This window comes from Lycorma delicatula, chromosome 9, assembly GCF_047948215.1.
Source record: "Lycorma delicatula isolate Av1 chromosome 9, ASM4794821v1, whole genome shotgun sequence".
Classification (NCBI taxonomy): domain Eukaryota; kingdom Metazoa; phylum Arthropoda; class Insecta; order Hemiptera; family Fulgoridae; genus Lycorma; species Lycorma delicatula.
Genome location: NC_134463.1, coordinates 36483133 through 36509179, shown reverse-complemented (window position 1 = coordinate 36509179; position 26047 = coordinate 36483133). Strand labels below are relative to the sequence as shown.

The window sequence follows — 26047 nt, the reverse complement described above, 5'->3', positions numbered from 1 at the left end:
TCGCCTATGGATTTCCTCCCACCAATTTATTTGTAATTTATAAAATTGAGTTTTAAAGTCTTAGCAGCTAAAGCACGGAACCCTTAGTATTAATCTCTCTTTTCCTGTTTAGTCTCCGGATCCACCGCAAGATATTACTTCAAAGGATGATATGTATGAATGTAAATGAAATATTGCCTTCTGCAGTTTCACGTCGACTAATCTCGAGATGTGTAACTTTACTATTTGATTTGAACCTTAGACTCTCGACTAAGAAATCAGCTGATTTGTGATGACGAGTTTAACTACTAGACCAACCCAATGGGTTACTCTTAGTATTAATATTATCACTTCCATTCCAATCATGAAATTATTAATATGTCTCACAATCTATTACTAAACACATTGAGGACAACATATATATAATGCTGAACAATTTAATTTCTCTAATAACTTTGCGAGAAAAAAAACTTTCTTGAAAATAGTTACACCACATTTATATAGAGAAAATAATAACAAATAAAACAAAAACTAATTAAATCAAATGTGGTTAAAAAAATGAAATAAAAAAATTCGACGAGTAAACAAAAATTAGGCAACGTCATTCAACAGGTATAAGCGCGTTGAAAAGACTGTTACATAAAAAAATTATTTTCTTGTATAAAAAAAAATCAGTTAATAAAATTGTTTACGTATATTTCATCAAGCAGCTAGTCTTATTCCGAGAAAAAGGCAATAAATCTCTTATCTAATACAGCAGTAATTTTTATTTTAAGTATATCGCATATGTTAACATAAAATATGCGAACTTTTTACTTCGTCATGTTTATATAATGATGCTGATAAAATAAAATAATTAACTACTACATATTACTTTATTGTTGCAATTTATTTATAGCTAATTTTTTCAAAAGATAATATATAATTATTAAAAAAAAAACAAACAAATAACGAGGTAACTTTTTTTTTTAATTTTCAACGATATCTTTCTTCGAAAACGTAAAAACTCTCAATTTTCATTAGACACTGATTTGAGTAAAATGTTTTTTCTTTCTAAAAAAAAGTATTACATTAATAGATGATGATAATAATCGTAGAGTAAATATTTTTGCAGAATTGAATTCGTTTCATTAGAAAAAAAAAGACAAATAATTCCCTTTATATTGGAGATGTTTAATAAATTGAGGGGAATATCCCTCCTGATAGTTTTCAACAGCTTCCGGTTGGGCTGAGCACCTCCTAATAAGTCAGCTAGTGAGGACACTTAAATTTATACAGTAATTTTTATGTTGTACTGAATTGATATGTGCTGCATAGCTTTATTTTGGCCTGTTTGTTATAATTAAATAAACCTACTATCCTAATTGCAAAAAAAAAAACTGTACAAAATTTGAGATTCCATTAAATAATTAACATATAACAATAAAATAAAAAAGATAACCAACTGATATGTGCTGCATAGCTTTATTTTGGCCTGTTTGTTATAATTAAATAAACCTACTATCCTAATTGCAAAAAAAAACTGTACAAAATTTGAGATTCCATTAAATAATTAACATATAACAATAAAATAAAAAAGATAACCAACCAATATTTTGAGAATAAATAGTATTAAAATTTTTATTTCTATTCCTTAATACATGCATAAGGTAAAATCGATTTTCACGTTATTACTGTTTTTAATAAGTTTTTCTATTAGTCCGTGAAATAAATAATTACAAATCTTTCATTAATAGAAATTTATTATTATTTACTTTTCGTAATCAATTGCTTTTTACTTTCTTGTAAAAAGTAAAGGAAGTATTGTGATCGCGAAAAATTTCGGATTTTAGATTACAACGGAAATATCTATTTTGACTAGTTTCGGCGTGACGTCTGTACGTAGTATATATCTCGCATAACTAAAAACAGGATTAGCCGTAAGATGTTGAAATTTTGGATTTAGGACTGTTGAAACATCTAGTTGTGCACCTTCCTTTTTGATTGCAATCGACTAAACCAAAAGTGTCTCAAAAAAGCCCAAAATTCCAAAACAAATTGGATTTTGGACTTTCTTGTAACTACAGTAATAAGCTCTCATTGAGAACATTTCAAAGATATATCATAAGTTGTACTTATTTTCATTGGTTCTAAAGTTATAGCCAAAATGAAATTTTAGTTAATGAAATATTTGCATCTTATATAAAGGGAAGGCACATCGGTTCGAAGTGGACTTTATCTCCTTTTTTTTAAACTTTTTTTTTTAAATTTAAATACATTGATTTATTAATAATTATTCATCTCTGATTGTAAGAATTTTTTTCTCGATAAATAATTCAGTAGCAATAAAAAAAAATATCAGAAATTAATAATGAAATAAAATTTTATGTACTTTTCTATTTAAAAAAAAAGTGTATGTCATTTAATAGGCGTACAAAGAGGTCATGTAGTGCTCATATCAATTTTTTTTTTGAATTGTAAGAATTAACAATACATGTTCTGTTCTAGTACATTCTTATCATTTCCTAGGATGCGCCTTATATCCCTCGACAATTTAAATTTGCGACGTAAGACAGAACATATGTGACTATGCCAATAGGGTACATTAAAAAACATATTGAAATAAACTTATTTGCTAATAATACTACAACTAGATAACAGTTGTAGTTTTTACAAACACCAGGTACCGTAATCTATTCAACAAAAAAAAAAAGATTATGTATTCATGTTTAGTGTAACAAAATGTTTGACAATGACGTTTAATGAATTTGGCAGCTTAGATTCGTGACGAACTTTAATAAATACATATTTACTTTATCAGTATTTCATCTTGATGACAAAAATTAATTATTTGAATTAAATATAACAAAAATATACCAAGGAAGGGATACGTTATCATTTTTAAACATAACGACCCAACCCAAAACCTATTTATCCCCCCATCTTTCATAGTACTTTCTTTTAAGATTTAAAGAACCATTACTTAAAAGTTTTGTTAAAATCCGTAATGAAATTGTCGGTGTTAAATTGATCTGGATGAATAAGTGAAAAATCAAGATGACAAATTTGTAATAGATACCTCGATTAACCGAAACACAGGGGTATTTATTATTTTTGATAGCTAATTCATTAGCCATATTATTAATTATTAACAACTCAAAAAAGAAGAGAAAACGATTAACTCCACGAATGAATCAAAATCCTTATAGAATTTCGAGATTTGAATTATTTTACAGTTCATTTTAATTGAATAAATAATTATTTTATTAACTAAAAAATTTACTAGAAGCTTAAAAAAATTTTTAACTGTTACACGGTGGCTTAAATTAAAAAAAAGAAATGCATCATGAAATGGTGGCTATACAACCAAAATCTTAAACAATTCTTTTATATGAATATATATACGAGAAGTTATATAAATAATATATTATTATATTTGTATAATATAATTTATGAATAATAAAAATGTATACCGTACGAAATTATAACAAAAAAACAGGATTCTGGTAATGAATATACATTTCTTATAAATAAAAACTACCGTTCTTATAGAATCTTGATAACCTTGATTAATAAAAAAAACCGGTTTTACTATTAAATAATTCTCCGTATACAATTTTAATTGATTATGACGTATTTAGAGAAAATAATCAGCAATTTTCATCATTTATTAATTTATTACGTAGATAAATTATAATCAAAACAAATAACATTTTCTCATGTTACAAATCGTCTTAAATGCAGATGGATACGATGAAACAAAAATTATGTTAAACTTCAAATAAAAACTTTAAACATTTGATATATGCTTGATACCACTATTAGTTTTTTCGAAAAACGAACAAAAAATTACATAAATTGTAAGTTATACTTTCCAAAAATTTTATCATCGGACTTGTATTCTCGGGAGATTTAGTTTTTTTTATATTTTCATCAGATACTTAACAAAACGTTAACCTTGTTTCTAATAATATGATGCAATAGAAAGAACCAAACCTGGCAGGACAGCGGAAAAATTGCGTAGCAATTGATTATATAAAAGGTCTTTGAGGCGCCTGGACCACCGGATTATGTTCTATAGGAATCATTAACGAAAAGTTTACCCCAAATAACCACGCATTGAAATAAACCAAATCTCTGGTAAAAGTGTTCCTGAAATAAACAGAATCATTTGAAGGTGTCTGTGTGTGTGTGTGTGTATATATATATTTTTTTAAACAAAAAATAATAAATGATATATTGGAATAAATCTAAAGTCAAAACGCATTTTATAAATAGACATGTCATTATTCGTTAATTTATTTAGCTCAGTTTAGAAGAACTGGAAATGTAAAAGAAGCTACAGATTTCGTATTAAATGAAATTTACTTATTTCTATGGAAAGGAAAACTGGTTTTGAAATATTTAACTGAAGTGGAATTTTGTTACATAAAATTAAGAAATTTTACTGGTATAATAAATATTAAAAAAAAATTTAGAAATTTCGTTAAATTGATCGTTTAATAAAATGGTCATCTTAATTTCTATAGATACCGAACACTGAATAGTAAAATACTTGAAATTTACTTTTAAATTATGTTAACAGAAAAAATTAATTAAGGCTCAAATAGGATCCATAATTCTTAAAAATAAAAACAAGGAAATTTTTTATTTATTTGGTATTTTCGTATGATATCAACGAAAAATTACTTTCACACTAGAGTAGATAATAAATTTAAGCTCCAAGTGTAAAAGTGCGATATTCAAAAACTATAAAATCATTCTTGATATTTATTCAAGAATATTTGAATATATTATATACAAACTATTAATTTATCTTCCTATTTTTTTTCTTTAATTATTCTGACATTAAACTGATAGTAACGATATATATTAAAATCCTAATGATCACTGTGTATTCGATGTAAGCAGAACATGATATTAACCGCGATAGCAGATATAAATAGGCAATTAATATTTCTAAGAACATCCTCATAAATTGGTATTAATACCAATTAATAGTAATCAAGTGTTCCAATTTTATTTTGATCAAGCAATTATTTTCAATGTAACTTTATATTTGAGTGGAATTAAAACAGTAATAAAAAAACAAAAAAAAAAGCAGAATTATTCCGACTTTTTATTTTTTAATTAATACAATGTAACCGATCGATAATTAAACAATGAAAAATTCAACATTTCAGCTAAATGTTCTCATATTTAACACAATTATGAGATTGAGGTAAATGGAATAAAGGTTTTTGTTAAACAAACATTAATTTGGAGCACCTTGATTTTATGAAAGCTTTTTTTTTCATTATATAAACTCAAGATTTTTAAGGTCATCAAAGGAAAATTATTGACCACCTGCAATATTTTATCCTATTCAGTTTAAAGATAAGAAAACCTTTGGCGAGTTTATACTTAACGAAGAAAAACTAGTAAAAGTAAAACTTGATCTTCCAATAATAATAATGGAATACATTCAGAAATAAATAATAAATTGTAGTATTATAAATATTATTTGATATTGCAATTTAAATTTGTAGGTCTTTTTTATATTAAATCAATGGCTCGCGCATAGGCACTGTGAAACTGCATCACTTTCCACTTGATATTATCGATAACATTTAATATGAGTCCTTTTTTCTTAAATTCTATCTTTATATTTGTACAATAAAATCCTTAAACTTAAATGTCAGTAGCCATCCCCCAGTTTAAGAAAAAGATGCAAAAATCTTTGTATGGAACTGTGCTCTTCATAGTTCCAGCGGCGTGGTGTTTGACTGTTGTGCGTATATGCATATAGGAAGTTGCACGCGAGGCTGCGAGGGGGAGAGAGCACTGTCGCTCCCGCAGTGTCGACCGAGGCGTGCTGGTGGAAGGATGGTTTTTTTTCTTGGCGTGTGAATGGAATGTTCCTTGTTTGTTCCATTTTCTAGTTCAGTCGGTGGAAGGAATATGAAAGAGGTTTAGTTGTTTTTTCAGTAGTAATCAGTAGCTGGAAAAAAGCAAGGGCTCTTTGATTGCCAGATCTGTCCAAAAACACGCTGGAGGGGCGAAAGAGAATGTAATTAGTAAAAACTAATATGTATTTGCTTCTGTGTACATGGAAATTTAAATTAAACACCATTGGATTACAGTGTTTTTAAGCGGACATTTTATTAAGCTATTATCTAATAATACTAAAAAATATTAGATGTATTGACATTTTATTACTTATTTGGTTAAACCGAATACGGTTTTTAAAATCATTGTGCTTAAAAACCGTGTACCATATTCTTGAATGTGATAAAGTGTAGAAATAGATTTATTATTCTGCTTCCAGCTATTATTCTATTAGATTCATTTTTTCGATTCCTTTATTACACAGAAAACTTTAACCATGGCCTTGAAAAGTCCCAGAATAAAATTTTCTGGAGAAGCGCACCCCCCACTAATTTTAGCTACGAGCTACCGGACCGGACCGCCACTGTTAATAACAATAATAATAAAACCAATTATTATCTAAAATTATTTTTTTAATTACCAAATAAAAAAATTAGGCCAATGAATTAATATTACGCGTAATATAATGAGGAGGAAAAATCAGTTACTACCAGAATAACTGTTACGCAAGCTAATAAAATATTAATTGGACGGTCCCATTATACGCGATGTAAATTGGTGTTTTAAAACAAAATTTAAAAAACTGTATAATTTAAAATTAAAACGCAGAGAATATTATTAATAAAACAAACACACGCACACACATAAAATAATCATTTTTTCGAAGATGTTATTCTATCTTCATATTTATCTATTAATGTATGAGGGGATTTAGTAAAAAATGTTTAGTAACTATAATTAAAATTAATCTTTTTTATCAATCAGTTTTTAGTTTTTTTATACTAATAATTTAACAAATATTTGATAAAAATATTTTTTCTAGAGAGCATTCGGAAAGTCGCTGTGTAATATGCTGTAAAATTATGTAGTGCATCCAGTTCTTTTGATATTAGGCTGGTTGTCCTGGGGGTTCGCTGGACGTTACTCAGTAATAAACAAAGATGCCACTTGTTTTAGTTCAATATGCTTCGTTTGGTTTCGTTTTGTTTTGTTTTATCGGAATCAATAGTTGCGACAAATGTAATGGTCCTTCCGGTACATGAACGCATTTTTCTCATTGAACATGTCTTTCGTAAAGGTGAAAAGTATACTGATTTAGTGATGCACAAGTTTTTTAAAAAGGTCCCAAACACCGCCAAGTTCTTCACCACAATGTAGTTTAAACTCTTATCGAAAAATTTTGGGCAACAGGCTCTGTTGAAGATTATGTTATGTTCGAGGTGGGGTTCGGTTAAATTAAACTAACAGAAGCTACCCAACGGGTTGGTCTAGTGGTGAACGCGTCTTCCCAAATCAGCTGATTTGGAAGCGAGAGTTCCAACGTTCAAGTCCTAGTAAAGCCAGCTATTTTTACACGGACTTGAATACTAGATCGTGGATACCGGTGTTCTTTGGTGGTTGGGTTTCAATTAACCATACATCTCAGGAATGGTCGAACTGAGAATGTACAAGACTACACTTCATTTACACTCATACATATCATCCTCATTCATCCTCTGAAGTACTATCTAAACGGTAGTTACCGGAGGCTAAACAGGAAAAAGAAAGTAGCTGCTCGATGCTAGTAGTCCATCAAAGTAAATGCTTAAGTAACAAGAATGGAGCCACAGCTGACCAGTTCAATGACTATTTTACGAAATTTCTTTGGTGAACGAATCATTTCGAGGGGTTTACGACCTGCACGTTCGCCCGATGTGATTCACCCAGATTACTTTCTATGGGGTTAGCAAAACAAGAGGTGTTTCGCAACAAACCGTGCACGATTGATGAACTAAAAACCGCAATAACGGCATATGTACGACATAATCCAGTTCATCAACCGGTTAAAGTATTTGTAAATAAATTGAATTGTAAGCAGTGTTGTATTGATATTGGTGGAGGTCATTTTCAACACCATTTATAAAATATTCCAGTTATCGTAATATCTGTTTCTATAAAATGAAATAAAAATATACAGTAATAACTAAAAACGTTTTGTCATTACACTTCCATAATTCCAGTGCACAGCAACTTTTCGATCGTATTGTATATAGAATTAAAATGCTAATTTGCTTTGAGAAAGAAAACCATTGAATTTTCTATTCTGTCTAGTTCATTTTACATACAAAATATGTTTTCAAATAATATTAATTTAATACCTTCATCTACCATTATTTTTTGTTGTAAATTATAAATTAATTATCTGATATTTTATAAATATATATATATATATATATATATATACACACACACACATCTCTTTGCGTTATTAACATTGTGTTAAGAGATGCTGGTCTGATCGAGGTTTCCTTTGATCTTTCAAAGCAAATGAGGGAATAGTTTTTAATCCATGGATTAAAAAGTAGCAAACCTACTTGTTTCTTATCTAATGTACCAATAAAATACATATAAACATTCATTTATGTTTCCTTTGTAAAAAGAAAAATAACGTATTTATCTACATTTTATCCAAAAAACATTTTAGATTTTAACGTAATAATTAAAAGTTATTTTTTTATTTATAATAAGATAATATAGATAATCTTATTATATATATATATATATATATATATATATATATGAAGAAATCTTAAAAAAAGAAACAAGAACTTTAAATGCGAGACAAAAATAACGCAATTTAAAATTAATTATACGTAAATATTTTAAAAATATCATTTAATAATAATGTAAAGTATTTTAATTAAAATCAGAATTTATATCAAAAAAAAAAAAATTCAATGGTCATGAATTTCATTCTATCCTAATTCCATAAATAAAAATAAAAATAACCAGATAAAATAACATATAAATTAAATTCGAAAGATTTACCTGAGAAATTATCATTTGTAAATAACAATACAATCTGTGTAACAGATTGATTTACGGCAGTAAAAGAAACTTCAGATTTCATTTTAGTTTAATAAGTATTTGCATAAAATTAACATCTATAGTTAAATTGTTTTTTTATGCAAATAAAAAATTCACAAAATTACAAACTTTTACCACATAAAACGTGACTAAAAAGAATATTTAACGCAAAAACCGATTCAACATTATGATAACGCAACACATTTTTCTTATACAACGTTATTTTCGTATTTCACTTTTTATAAATTTTTATTTAATAATAACTCACTGTCTCGTCGACACGAAATGAATCTTTATGTATATTTACACGTTATTTCTAATCTGAGATACAAAAAATATATATAAATACATAATTGTACTAGTCATCTTTATTACATATTGTTTAACTGTCAATACGCTTTAAAAATAAAAAAAAAACCTCTTTATAATTACAAACACTTTCAAAAACAAAATAAGTGTTAAATTTATACTATCAATAAATCTTACTAAGAATTTAAGTACTGTAATAATTTAAAAAAATAAAAAATAAATCAATATCACGTAATTTCTTAGAACTTTAGGCTATAAGGAAATGAGAAACAATTCAAGTGTCTGAAGGCTTCATTAAGTGGATATAGTAGTAATATAAAACGTAGATGTCTTATACACGATCAATATTGTGTGATATATAATACTACGAATACCTTACTTATGACGATTGTATTTCACTGTACAATTACATTACCTCATTTGAATGATTTATTTTTTGATTTTTTTCTTTTCTTAAAATTTAAAGGTAATAATGTTTTATTATTATGAAAAGAATGAATCTTTTTTCATTAAATTTAATACCCATTACCAGGATATATGTATATATAAGTAGCAAGTTATATACAACTTATTTTTTTTTCTTTACCTTCTCCCCTATGGCATATTACTAATCATCACCTTCAATGCCTGATTTCTGTCATTCCATCGACTTTCGGTTCTCTTTTAAATTGTATATAACTACACTGAACACTAAACTGTTCGATTTGTACTATTTTAGAAATGTGACATATTTTAAAGTATTTTTTTTAATATATAAATAAACTAAATTAAAATTCAACCTTACCAACAACTTATATAATTATACATAACTGTATTGTCTGCTGAAATCTAAATAAAGACTATTTTATTTAAACGATGAGTGTCGGAATAGTGTAATGCTTATGACAATCCTTAGATGTTTATAGGTGTAGAAAAAGGTAAGACAGTACATGGATAAATAAATGTGAAGTCTGTTTGTAAATAAATACAAAAGGACTAATATATCAAATCAAATTAATTTGATGATTGATTTATAAGATATAAATAAAATCTCCGAATATTTTATGTAACGTTGATGAATAATCAATCCGTAATATGTTCCCTGTTCGTATTACTGAGTATACATGCTCCTTGTTACATCACCGGACCAGGATAAAAATAAGAAAAAAAAAATTACTAAAGATTTCAAATTGTAAAAAAAATTGATGTGGCGCTACCACATGACTTCCTTGTACACCGATTAAGTTAAGCATATACACATCTTTGTTTTTGTTAATGAATTATTATTTATCGTAAACTTTTTTTACAATCTGAGGTTAATAATCATTATTAATAACCAATATATTTAAATTATTAAAAAAAAGGAAATGAAGTCGGATTCGAACTGATGTACCTTCCCCTTGTACGATCCAAATATTTCATTGGTTAAAATTTTATTTGGCTATAACTCTGGACCAATGAAAATAAGTACCACTTATGATATATCGTTGATAAGCTCTCAATGAGGGCCGATTACTGCAGTTAAGAAAAGTCCAAAATCCAATTTTTTTTTATGGATATTGGGCTTTTTTTAGACATTTTTGGTCCAGCTGACTGCAATCAAAAGAGAAGGTGTACAACTTAGATGTTATAACAGTTCTAAATCCAAAATTTCGACATTCTAAAGCTAATAGTTTTTTAGTTATACGTACGTACGTACAGACGACGTTACACCGGAACTAGTCAAAATGAATATTTCCGTTGAAAACAGAAATTTTTCGCCATCATAATACTTCCTTAACTTCATACAAGGAAGAAAAAAATTGATTAGTGCATCAATATATAGTATTGAAGGGGAAAAATTCATACGATATTAATATAATCTTGTTGTGATATCATGATTTATCTATTCCAACCGTATCTGGAATTGTGAACCTTCCGAATTAAATATCAAACCCTAACCCCTCTATATTATTCTAATATTAATAATATAGGTTTAACACAAGTACTTCTACACATTGACACAACACTACAATGGTTGCAGCAGCTACATTCCGGTCACCACTATAACATTTGTACAAAATATCCTGAAATATTCTGGATTATATTTTAGCTTCAAAATTATATATATTTATAATATACTAATAATTTTTTTTAAGGATTCCTTATATTAAATGAATAAAAAATTCGTATCGCAAATCGAATCGAAGACCTGTAATATTTCATTCCATAATAACGATCAAACCATCAAAACAATTTTAAATATGTTGAACTTTTTTTTTTATAACCATAAAGAAATATACTTCTATTGAATTGATAAAATAAATGTTCAGTTCATATTTAAGGAAATTACGTCATAGTTTTTTTTTAAATCCTGTTCCTTGATGATTAGATCATCCTGTTTTATTTTAGAGGCGTTGTTATTGGTAGTGTGTTTCATTGTAACAGTAAGATCTATCTCTTTTCTAATCTATCTATTTCTATCTCAATCGCACCTATGCTCTTCTAATTTCATCTCTTTTTATTCCATCCGTTTATCGCTATTGAATCGTTGCCAAAGTACTTATATATACACACTACCTTATAATAATATGGTTTACTGACCTTTTAATTAGAGGTGAATTTTTTTTATTAAATAATTTATTAATACTTTATAATTAACATCTTTATTTATTTCCATGTTCTTTTTTTTGTGCAATTTCCTTTAAAATGAAATTTTTGTTATTTTACGTAATGTTATATAGTTTTTCACACGACAAAAAAATCTAAGTATATCTTGGTCATTCGTTTACTTAATTTCAAATAAATTATTCAATATAGCCGATTAAAACTTAAAATGTATAATGATTTTTAAAAAAGAATAATAGGATAAATAAATAATTTAAAATAGTTTCCATTTACTATTAAAGAATCCTATTACATGTATTTCTACGAAGGAATATATTACATATATATTATTAGAAAAGATTGTATTTATCAATGTTCAGTCGATTTTAGGGAAAGAAAAATCCTATATCCTTAATCACAGAGAAAAAACAGACTTATGGAGAAGTAAATATAAAACACGCATAAAAGAGAAACGGGAAAAAGAAGTATACATTATACTGAGAAATAAAATTACATACGGAATTAAATAATTATTAAAAAAACCCAAACATGAAGATTAATTGCTATTATTATACTAAAAACTTAGGATTTTCCAGACTTCATGTCGGTAAAAAATATCCGATCGACCTATCTGAGTTTTTGTATATTAATAATAACCTTGAAATTAACATGAAGTAATAAAAAATAAATACATTCTTTGTCATTTTTCAAGAATAATTTTCAACTATTACGTACCAAAAAATAATGTGATCCGTAGGACAGATTTTATGTTTAAATTTAATAATTACATTATATATATACTAATATAACAGTGGCCTGGTTTTAAAATAGCAAGTAGAAGGTAGCTCATTAAAGGTTATTTCAAAATCTAATAATACTTTTAGAATTTCTCATATTACAGGTCATTATATATATATATATATTTAAAGGGGGAATAGGGGGGATATATAAACTTCTTTTTTTCGCTTTTTATAATTAAATTAATGCCCATTAATCTAAATAATACAAAGGATATTTTACTGTTGAATAGATATAATAAAATAGACGACGCTGAAAGGTGATTTGCATGACGTAATTTGCATTATTATACTTTGAAGAAATAAACATTATAATGTTTTCACTAAAACGGTCCTGTAATAATAACTGTAATTTTTAGTACAATGTACAAGTTAAATGTCTATTCTTAACTTATTTAAATAGTCGCCGGTAAAGCAAGTGCTTTACCGGCGCCTGGCATCTTGCTATTTATGATTTCCTGTCGCGGTTACTATTAGCTTCAGTTTATTACCAAAGCCAACGTTTCTCCAGAAATCGAAGTCTAACTATTGCGCATCAGTATGTTTAGGCATTTTAGCATTTGACGAATAATAATAATAATTCAAATTACACGAGTAGAAGAATTTAGAATCATAATTAACAATTCTTCCGTTTTTTACTCAATAGGTGCTAGTTTAAAAGGTAAAAACGAGTGTCTTCACCGTCTCAACATGTTTCAACAAAGAAGATTTTTGTATCTGGTGACTGTTCTACCAATTACTCAGCTTGCAAAAATATAGAACCTAACTTCTGCTTCATGTACAATTTATACAGGTAAGAAAAGTTAGTAAAAGAATATATTTATACATAGGCCTATGTTAAAATTTTGTGACTCGAAAATCTCTGAAACTACTTAATCAATTTCATTGAAATTTAGATATGCTGTATTAGTGTATCAGAAGTTATGCATGTGAAAATTTGATGAAGATTGGTTGAGGTGTTCTTGAGTTACGCTCAATTTAAGGTTCGTAAAAATTTGAGCGGGATAAATAGAAACGTGGTCCGTTATGATGCTACAAGTTTGAACGTTGATATTTATTTTTATAAAATGTTTTCAAGTATTTACCAATAAACAATAGCAAACATTGTTCATTTACTAAAAAATATTTTAAGCTTAAATATTTGATTAAATAATTTTAAACGTAGTATTTAATTTATATAAGAAAATAATTTTTGTTAAAATTATTTCATAAATTACGGTTATGAGTTAATTTTGTTACAAACAGAAAATATAATATTAAAAAAAAAGAAGATATTTCATCAGTTAGTTTTCTAATTTTTTACAATTTTTCGATTAGAATGACTTTTTATAAGTTTTAAAACAAAATAAAATACCAAAAGTCTTCTTACGTAGAACTGCGCAAGAATTGTTTTATATTTAATATTACTTTCTCTACTATGCATTGCCTCTTAATATACTAAATTTCATTTTATTAAATTGTTTCAAAGTCTACTTATTTTAGAAGATTATTTTGTATTGTGATATAAATATACATGTTTTTATACTTAACAGTATATTTTTTCCATGAATAAGCGAAATATTGTGAAATTACCAAATCTTTTTTTTATCAATTAATTTACTCCTCCTATTATTAAGCAACACAAAAATATGTTATTACATAATATCTATCTTGTTACGAGGCGTTTTAATAATGAAGGGCGTTACTCCTTGAGAGCTATTAAGAGATATTGGATTAATTATGGTTGTCTTTTAATTAAGATTGTTGCTTTGTTTAACAGAATATTTTTAGACATATTGTTTCTTTTTTGCGATGATCATCATCTGTCTATGCTTCAATAAGGAAGCCACCGGGTTGGTCTAGTGACGAACGCGTCTTCCCAATTCAGCTGATTTGGAAGTCTAGAGTTACAGCGTTCAAGTCCTAGTAAAGGAGTTACTTTTATACGGATTTCAATACTAGATTTTGGATACCGGTGTTCTTTGGTAGTTAGGTTTCAATTAACCCACACACCTCAGGAACGGTCGATCTGAGATCGACCGTATCTAGGGGTATCTATCAAGATCGACCGTATCTATCAAGGGGTATCTAGTATTATATTAATAAAATATTAATCTAAATAGTAAACTTAAATAAGATGAGATTTCTTTCTCTCTACGATAAAAAACTAATAGTTATAAAATTCATTTATTCGAAGGAAAATGACAAAACAAATGAGTTAACTGGAAATTTTTATATTATGTAAACACATATATTCTGAAATGCTATAGTTTAATTAAATATATAAATTCAATCCGAGAATAAATTCTACGATATTCATCTATGAAAAGCAAATTCTGCTAATGGATTATAACTATTATTAGTAAAACTGGTTCGAAAAGCAATTATTAATGATGTTTAATTTCAACTAAGTAATATTCTGTATTTAATTTTAAATACAGTACTTAAACAGATTTTATTACATTAATATTTTTGGCAAGATAAGACAATATAAATACAAACAGTGAGAGAAATAGGAGAGAGGTTTTTAAGTAAAAAGAGATTACACTATTCTGAGAAAACATCTAATTAATAAATACCTAGAACATGTCCCTGATTATACACACATATATATATATATATATATAAGATAAAAGGAGGGGATAATTACCTATTCCAACTATATCTGAGAGCGGAAACTAGCAATAAAATTTTCCGAGAATTAAGAAATATTTGTATGTTGAAATCGTAATATTTATTAAAACAATAAAACATTTCATTTAATAATAGAATATAAGACGTAAAAGTTTTAATTGCGGAAATTTTTGCATACACTCGCATCTAATTATAAAAATATTGAAAAATGAAAGACTGGTTTTGCGATAGTGGTGGTGGGGAAGATTGTGAGGCGGGTTGAAAGCTGAAACTTATTATGGAAGTAATATATCTTTTCTTTCCTCAATGTGTGCAAAGTAACGAAATGTTGAGTGGATAAGTCTCACTAATAAAAAAAGCAACTGAATTTCTTTATTTTTTACAATATCGAAGCTTATCTCGGATCATTTTACGATATTGGGTGGTAGTTTTTAAACAAAATCCTTCCGAAAAGACTATACATAAAAAAGTAGTCCTTTCTTCTGCCCTAATTTAAATTAATTATTATTTTTTTAACAGAGAGGATGTTACAATGCTGTAATGATTTTTGAAAATAATATTACTTTCAGTGTTTTAGCTAGTCTGGGTTTTTTTTTAACGATAGTATCATGTGTTCTTTTATAATAGTGTTCGGTATCATGTACCTGTTCCAATATATTAATTGTAACCAAATAATATAAAGTAATAGAAGTATGATATACTCATTATACTTATGTACTTGTATTTTCCTCTTTTTCACAAATTTGCTGAGTTGTGACTGCTCATATTATTTTACACTGCTATTTGCAAACAACCCAGATTGATTGATTTTTTTTGTTACCCGTAGTAATTTATTTTGTTTTGGATTTGTGCTCGCACAAAACGAAAATTTTCAAATTGATCCAAAACGAGTAATACTTCAAAACTTATTTTTTGGACACAAACCCCGTTTCCTACATATCAGATCACAATTTGAATTATTGAAAAATTAAAATAACTATAGCGAGAGCAGCTCGCATCTGTTGGTCCCCTAAAAAATCTGAATTGGGCTACAAACTTCATGATTTCGGACCATTGGAAAATCAATTTACACCTGATGGTGCTCGCAAAAATTTAATTTTGGGTTTCTAACATGTCGACCTTCAATTTACAATATGAAAACTTTATAAACATACACCAGATTTTTTGCCTCTATCTCCGATTCCTGTGAATCGATTCGCTTGAAAATCAGTAGGGGTTCGTTCTACAATAGGTTTACACCACCCAACCAAGTTTCGACAAAATCGGTTAAGGGTTGCGTCCAGTAGATTGGACGAATAAATCGTATACATCCATACAAGTATGAACATAAACATTATGAAACTATGTTCGGGGGACTCCAAAACGTAAAGAAAAGTTTATTCCCCACCCACCGACACCCCTTAAGCAAATCTAGTCATGGGCAGTAGCGATTTCTGTAAATTCTCAGAAAATCCTTTAAAAAATTAAAAACAGTATGATTTTCTTATATAACAACATTTTCTTGGCTTTAACCATTACATTCATATGCAGGTGGTTCTCAGTTCGAGGCTACTAAGCCTTTTAAGTTATAATTTATGGTAAACCGCTCCCCAATAGGAACTCCCAGTCATGATTTTGTATCGGATAGTTATTTACAATATATCTTGACACGTGATCGAAAAATGTAACAAACTACAGATATAATCCCGAAAAAAGGAACGAATTTGCCTACTATTCCAGATTTAATTAATTTACGAAAGACATAAGAAGACTTCAGTAATAATATACGAATCAATTCATCCGTAAAGATTTGCAGGTTTCCCCTTCAATGAAAAATGTTAATCACTGGTTAAGTGGGTTGTTAAAGCAGACCATTCGTTCAACAAAATAAAGAAACTTAACTAGAACTGGTTTGTCTGTAAGTCAAAAGTCACAGAAATGTATCTATCGCAATCGCCCTGCAGGTAGAAAAGCGTGTGCCCGGTGGAAGACGGCGAAGTGTTTTTGAGTAGGATATGATTACCCGGCCGGCCTCCGTGGCGCGAGTGATAGCATCTCGGACCTTTCATCCAGAGATCCCGGGCTCGAATCTCTGTCAGCCATGGCATTTTTACACACTACAAAAAAATTGTTATTCATTTCATCTTCTGAAGCAATACAAACGGTTGTAGCGGACATAAAAAAAAAAGAATTTGGTTATCGTTTGGTTCTACAATACTTCTTCGACTTCCGCAATATATTATGATCATTCTCTGCTTTGTAGGTATTAACCTGGGTTGTCCTCAGATAAATCGGAAATAATATTTTCCATTATCATTATCTACGTTAAGATGATTTTGACTACATTTGGAGAAATGGTTTTGAACATCGTTAAATGTGATAAAAAATTTTTCAATAGACAATAAGTTTGAGCCTTGTTTATTTTGATACTGAATCGTTTACGAACAACAAATCCAGTATCAAAATTATATATTTATTTAGATTAAAAAATAAATCCTAATTTATCACCATATATCTCTTGTAAGTAGAACCTTTAATATAGTATATTAAGAAAAAAATTAGTTGATTAGATTACCATGAATAAATACAATTAAATTCAAAGCCATCTAATGATTTATATCAACTAAACCGACAATTCCTTTAAGAATTCTTCTATAAAATTGGTAAATTTTATTAAAAATCCAGGAACTTTTTTTAACTTAGATCCTAGGCAGTGTTTCCCAAACTATGGCCTCTTCACAGGGCGTCGCGAAATATTGTTAAACTTCATAATTAATTGAACCAAGACATTATAATTATTAATTCAATGTTAATAAAGTAAAAAAATAATGAAGATACACAAGTTTTATTTATTTTTATCTCTTACGAGTACTCATACCTTTACTCAGGAGAGGGCGCCATAGAAAAATTTTAATTGAAAAAGGGCGCCGCGACTCGGAAAAGTTTGGGAACCACTGTCGTAGGTAATATATTTTATCTAAAGATGACCTTGAAAATGATTTACTAATCAGTTTTACAAACTTTAAAAAAATATATGGGCAACATAACAATGTTATAAATTTCTGAGGAGAGGGGATCTGACCCGTAATAACCTTATTTTTTAATGAATGATATCCATTGATATATTAAAAGAAAATTATAAACAAATAAATATTTTAATTTCCATTCATTATTGGAATATATACTAATAAAAATATTATTTTATAATAAAACCTAATGCACGTAAAAAAAGATATAATTTGTTTTATTTATTGACTAAAAAAATTGACTTTTAAAAATGTTATCAGTAGATACGTAATTTTATTATTAAATGAACTGTTTTCATCGTTATCAGAAACATTATTTCCTATACTTTTATAAATTACCGCTATACAGGGTCACTAATAAATACTGTATATAGTTATCAATGTAAAGGTCATATCATATTAAATATATGCCTACACCATAGCAGTAGCCTATTACAAGTGAAGGACATACGCCTCGTTTTATTCTTCTTATACATTAGATTATGTAGGATGTAATTTATGTTCGTAAAATAAAACTTCTAACAAAATACGGTACTTATAATGGTATTCACAAGGTTTTTTTCTCTCTCTAATGAAGTAAACAACGTAAAAAAGAAATATTATTGAAAAAGAATAAACGTAACAAAAGTAAAGGATTCATTTTCTTTCAGAAGTACTTTAAATAGAACAGAGAAAAACAATTCTTTTTTTATAGTTCTTGAAAATACGTATACAATAAAATTATAGATTATATATTCGCAGACAGTTTCGCTGAAATGCTTTATCGGGTGGAAATTCCCTACAATAATGAACATAAGTACTATATAGCAATTACGCCACCGTTAAACTATTTTAACCCGAGACAAAGAGTATTATTTCAGTAGCACGCTAAATTATTATTATTATACTATAAATTTTATATCTTTGTCGTATAAATTTAACGTTTAAATAAGTAATTTCATAAAAATAGTAAAAAAAAATTAACGGTGGACTCATAACTTCATTCCTTAAACAATTTTCATCTAGCGAATTTTTTTCATTACGTAAACTGATGAAAAACATTTTTTTTAATCTAAAAATACAAATCTAGTTTTGTCATTAGTAATATATTACTTCTTTAACTTTCTTGACATAATTAAACTTTTCTATTTCCTGGCATCATAGTTCTAGAGCTACGCGCAAGAAGGAAAGTATAATAATTAGTCAAAAAAATGAAGTATGTTTGTTTTGCATTTATCGACGTTTCATGACCCAGGACCCCCACCTAAAAAAATAAATAATGTTCGTTCATATGTACGTTGATAAAATTTTGGCGTTCAATATCTCCAGAAGGGTTTTTTTTTTGGGGGGGGGGCTTAATTTACTTAAAATTTTGTAAACTATATCAAATCTATGTTTAAAAATACAAATTCGTTTTTTAAATCTTTCCAAACTTTTTTAGGTTTATTTAAACTAATAATATTATCAAGTCTAAACAATAAAATTATAGTAAAAATATTATAATAAAATTTCATCATAATTCTCCCCCATCTCTCAAAAAAAATCTTAGGTAATTTTATAAGAAAGCTACCTATTGTAATGGGTACCATGATTCGAGTTCCGGAAAATTTTGATGTATCTTCACGTTTAACATCCCCCAGACCCTAAAACACCGTCAGTTCAAAATTAAACATATATTTCACTTTATTGCGGACATGATAACTGCCGTAATCTTGCGCCAATCACTTTCAAATTTATACGTAAAATACAACGACCGAAAATCTCAGTCGTTCGTTAATGGGGAAATTCGGCCCATGAGGTTAGAAATCGGGGGCTTTTTAGGAGAAAAAAAAACACAAAATATTGCTATAACGTTCTTAAAAAGTAAAATATCGAATTCGTTTAAAGTTCGTATTATTTTTTGGATAAGTTCCTATAACTTATCAAGTAAAGGTTTCGATATCCCCAATCAATGGCCCAGGGAGTGGAAAAAGTGGGGGTTCGAAAGCAAAAAAAGTCATACCTCCCTTAATAGGCAGCACAGTATCGAATTGGTTTAAAGTGGACATTAATCCTATAAACATTACCTAAAACCTTTGTCTGAAACTTTATCAAACCTTTGTTTGATATTATCAACCGTTACGGCAAGGGATAACCAAAATGTTTTGCTAGAATTGTAAGAAGATAGGACTTATAACAATTCTAGCAAAAACATCGTATTGAGTAAATTTGAAGTTTTTCTCAACTTTAAGGTGAAAATCTTTTTTATCCACCTACTTAGCACCGGCGGGATCTACCTCCGCCGCCTTCCGGCGTGCCGAAAGGAATTTTTTTCTTGCGTGTATTTATTTAATATAGGAAACGTTGAAAAATCAAAATAATTCTTGGAAGGTGAATTTTGAGGTGGGGAGCAGAATAAAAGTAAAAAATAATCTCAGGTAATCTTTTCTTATATAATTAATTTTTACCACTACATAAGAATAAATAACCAATGCTAGGAAGTATTACGGACCTCTTTTCAAAGAATATCATTCACTAAATTTGAATAATTCACAGTCAAAGTTTTTCCTTCTTTATACAAGATTTAATCAGAATTTTTTTTCATCTAAAATTAGTTTTATAACTTCCTTATTTCATACACTACTGACACATGTATATTTTCTTATAACATCGCTACTCAAAAGCCTCTATTAAGTTCCGCTATAACTTAATTCACTCAACAAAATGTTTAAAATAATTCTTAAATTTATATTTGTAACCAACAGTATTTATTAACGCCATTAAAGATCCTTCCTATATCAGATGTGCTTTTGATAGCGTCTCTACTTTTTTTTAATCCATTTAAATTTTTCTAAAATTACTATTATAACCCTCAATTACAGATTAATAAATATTGTAATAACTTTTTCCGTAATTCAAGCACAATTTGGATGTCATTAAGGTTAACAGTTAAGTTTTTTTTTAATAAGGTTTTAGTAAATTACAAAAAAAAACACAAACAAATGACGTTATTATTGAAGAAGGTCAAAAGAGTGATTTTCAGTTGAAAACGGTTCCACTTAATTTTATACCATCTAAAATTAACAAATTATTAATCGCGAACCCTATTTTCAAAATTATAAAAAATACGATGAATGTTTTTAAATTGAGATAAGGTTAGATTCTGCAAGTATTCGTAATTAAAATGTTCAAAGAAATTTTTTTTATGATTAATCGTCACGTAAAAGCTCGAAGCCTTAGCCGGGGGAATATGAATGAAAATTTTGTAAAAATTATGAAAAATCCCATAACGGACCGGGATTCCAGCCTCAGACCTCCAAAAAGATAAGATACTAACACTACGCCACGAGTGTAGTTTTGGGATAAGTATCTAAAAGCTTTTTTTCTTGCCTGTAATCTTATAAAAGAATTATCTTTTTCTTTTTTTAATTAAACAATTTAAAGATCTATAGAAGATTATAATATAAGATATTTCGTGAATAAAGGATAACGGTAAAATAAAGAGGATTAACTAGTTGATCGATTCTATCAGTCTATCAATTATAGTTTTTTTATTTACTTATTTTGTTGATTGAAACTCAGAAATATTTATTTTACGTTTTATTATTCCACAAATTTATCGACTACAGCTCAAAAGCAAAAAAAAATATATAACATTGGAGCAAATGAAATTTAATTTGTTATTCGACAAAGAGTTAAAAGTAATTATCTCGTAATAATACATTAAGAAATAATTCTCCCACAGCTAGCAACACTTTCATTCTTAAGAAAATTCTCACGATAATAATAACTATGATTGCGTGTCTGTTTTATATTTTTCTTTAAGTGCGCGGGTGCAAACGTATACATATAATAATTTGTTTACAGTTAATGACATCAATCTATGTAATTTCATTATGTTTTTGCATTTAAACGTGACAGGAGAAAAAAATAATAATGGCCTCTACTACACTTAATAAAAATTGCTATACACACACACATATATACACAGTATACATATAAAATTACAGTAAACGTTAAATAAAAAGGCAAGTTAAAAATCAGAATATCAAACATGAAATTTTTTTCGGTGTTTACATAACTAATTTTTGCCAGATCTTTCTAGACTTAATTAATTTCAGAAGTATTTGATTTAAAATGTAAAAAAGGCATAAAATGTTTTCTTCTTTTTAAATTTCAATTCAATTACGGTGACTAATAAAAAGTAAAGGAATTTAAGATTGGGATAGCTTATTAAGAATTCTGGAATTCACTTGGATGAGAAGTTATATTATTTACTATAATACGAGATGAAAATCTTGCTTGAATAGTTTAAAAACGAAAATCTATCTATATTAAAGGCCCAAGGAAAATGTAACAGTATTTCAGGAAGAATAATTATTGTGTCTTTATAATATATATATATATATATACACATACGAGTTTATATATTTTTCTTTTTCTGCTCAATAACAATTATAATTACAATAGGCTCTCCTGCGGAACAATAAGCAAGTTTCCTGACAAAACCAAGTGATAACGGGGTCATGTCGTTAGCTTTTGATAATTATTTATTTTAAAATTAAAAAGATTATGGCACTGATTTAGACAATAAAAGCACATTACAATGGTATTTCATTGTACAAAACAACAAATGATAAAAAAAATTTAATTTTATAACGATCTCAAACAATTATAAAATTACGTCAACGATAAAAGTTAATGTATACAAGCATTATCTGTTTTTCAGACACATAACTATTAATTAAAATGGCTTTTTTTTATTGTTTTAACAACGTTCAAAAACTTTCAAATAGGAAGATTCAATACTAAATCAAAAGATAAAAGAAAAACTATATAATAATTTTATCTTACCGGTAACATATAACGTTCCAAAAGATAGAAAAGTAGGTAAAGTAGATATATATAAACTTCCTCCAATTGCACACCTCCCCATATTATGTTTTTTATTAAACAGCGTAACTAAAACAGATATTAAATTTAAAACTAGATCATTTAAAATTATATTATTAAACAAATTACAAACAAAATAGTATTTTTAAGGTATTATAAAATATAACTTTTTTCACTTGATAGGAAGGTATTTGTTATTGATCAGTATGAAACATTATGGCCTGATATTTAACACTAACACAAAAAACATAAGAAATTTTCTTTAATCCAATATTACAATGTAATCACCAGTAATTTTCTCTAAGTTTTAATATAAATTTTGAATGTTTTTATTTATTTTTAAAGTTTATTGTTAATAAAACAGTGGGAATATTTCAGTTTTCGCTCAGATTAAAATTTGTTATCTTCTCACAGTTTGCATTAAGAACCAATGGATAAAGATAGAAAAAAAAGTATACTTTTATAAAAAAATTTAGTGAAAAAATCACACAGCTAGGTCGTACCGGCTTCTATGAGCCTTTGATTAATTATTATGCAAATCAGGATCGAATAAAACTAAAAAATAAGCTATAATTGTCCTACGTAAATAAAAAAACAATACGTTGAATTAAAAAAAAATTATGCATTTATAAAGTGAGCCTAATATCATAATTTTTCTTTACTTTGGGAATACAATTAAGTAATTTTCAGCTGTAAATATATTTATGAAAAAGCAATACAACAGATAATATAATGATAAAAACGTGTTTCATTAGGAAAAAAAACGAAATATACATTCAATATACAATGATAAGCAATTCTAGGAAAAATTAAATGACAAAAACAACATAAAATAATTTTTAACCAGATATAATATCACAGTAACTGTTATTTAAAAATTATAATGTTTAAGTTATGCATGTTTGTGACAACCAAAGCGCGCTGAAAACATGAACACAATCGACCGCAAGAAATAACTATGGCAGCAATAAAAATATGTATTTAAAAAAAGTACCTTTACGAAAACAATGTACTACCATAATATTTTTAGATTAAATAGACAACGTAAAAATATTTACACTTTTTTTTTACTAAAATTTTGAAAATAAATTCATAATAAAAATGATAACAATTGAGGTGATCAATTTTCTATTAAGATATCAAATTATATTTAATTACTGAAATATATATGAAAAAGAATTGTATATTTTTTACTATTATTTTAACCTCTGATACAACCATACGCCGTTAAATAAAACATAGGGAAAATTCGAAATTAAATTTTAATACCTGACAAATAATAAATCATTTTCTCATATGCCTTGTAAAATTTCAATCTTTTAAGATCAATAGTTTTCCAGTTTTAAGCCATTTTTTCAAGTAATTCCTGTTTTTATGGAACATTTTAAAAACTACATCTCTTTAGTTTGTCTGAATAAGAAAATGTATATGAAGTGAAAAATATTCATCAATATTTGTATATGAAGTCATTTACTGAACAAAAAGGAAAACCTGTTCCAATACAAACTTGTTGACGTTCATCCCTGTGGTTTGAACATGGTGGCTATGACTAAACGTAAAATATTTCGATTTTTTACTAAATGTAATAAGTTTACTTGTTACATATAAAAAACGGCAGCTGTTTTTTTTTTTTTAGAAAAGCGCCGATTGTTAGTCAACTCGAGTCACCCCGTTCTTCCAGATGTTATATATACAAACCGATTTGTAAATAGGTATTAACTTTCTTTTATAATTGATGTATATATTGAAATTTATATACCGATTCAAAAATCGGTATACAAATTTATATGTAATATAATTTATATGCTTTTGAGCATATAAATTATATTACATTTAAAAATTGTGATATTGTGGAAAATGACTTCATCCACTGACAAATGACGTTCGATTTACTTAGAAACAATGCTCAATTTATATCTTACAAAAAATTTAGTAAGATTATTTTTGGACTGGCAAAACAAAGATCCATAATTTTAACATCAGAAACACAGTTTATTTTATTTTTTTTGTGTTTACCATATTAATCCGATTTCGGTTAAAGACTTATTAGTATTTTAATAATGAAATCTGTTTAAATACTTCGCGACTTACTTCATCTTCCGCAAAAAAAAAAAAATTAGTAAATGTAATAAAAATTATAACTACTAACATTTTCTGCGTAGTAATACAGCATTTTACATTTTATTTAAGCACAATTTATATATTTTAATACTAATTATAACTTTCATAACGTTAAATATGAGACAATTGTACGTAATTTGATATTTTTTGAATTATCACAATGTAAGTGAAAACATAAAACAAAAATGCGTGTGAAAGTAATAAATTATATAATAATATTGATTAAAATATTGCAATCCTGTTAAAAATATTATTCTTAAAAATGGGGGAATCGAGCATTTTATATCGATTTAATAAATAAAAGAACAAAATGTTTTCAGGTAAGAGTATATAATAAGCAACTGACCGTGTTTCTACGAAATCGAGAAATTCTTGAAAACAGGGAGAATGCAACACAACAAAACTATATAAAAAAAGATAGAGATAAAAACACTATAAAAGTGAACGAGCGAGTGAAAAGAAATATTATAAGGAAGGAGTGGGGATAATTCATGAGAATAATAGGTAGAGAAAAGGAAAAGAAAGGTATTATAGAAAAAGAAGGATATAAAAGGTATACTCCATAGTATATACCTACAAGAAAAAGAAGACCACTAAGTTAAGTCAAACGGAAAGAGAGAGTGTATTTCTACATAAATACTAGCAATACTACTAGAAAACTAAAAAAGAGAGAGCTAGATTATTACATATAAAGTTATACTATAGCTGGTTGCACTTTACGAGCATACGTTAGTGCTTTAATAGCTTACGTTTCAGTTACATTTAGTATTTTATTATAAAAAGCCCAAAATGATTCAATTTTATCAGTACTGTTTTACATAAAATGTATTTTTAAAAATGCAACAAATATTATCTATATTCTTAGATTATTAACTTTTACCCCGCAGTCCCTTT

The 26047-nt window shown here is 27.3% G+C and overlaps 1 protein-coding gene across 3 annotated transcripts in view; it reads right to left on the bottom strand.

Annotated features, from left to right (window-relative positions):
* Positions 1 to 26047, bottom strand: part of LOC142330614 (suppressor of cytokine signaling 2-like) — a 108684-nt gene that overhangs the window by 7614 nt on the left and 75023 nt on the right. Inside the window, exon 2 of one of the 3 annotated variants that reach the window (XM_075376018.1) lies at positions 22994 to 23101. The exons of the other annotated variants lie outside the window; for them this stretch is intronic. Coding sequence (XP_075232133.1) covers positions 22994 to 23075 — 82 coding nt within the window. The 5' untranslated portion in view covers positions 23076 to 23101. The remainder of the gene's footprint in view (positions 1 to 22993; positions 23102 to 26047) is intronic. 3 annotated transcript variants of the gene reach the window in all.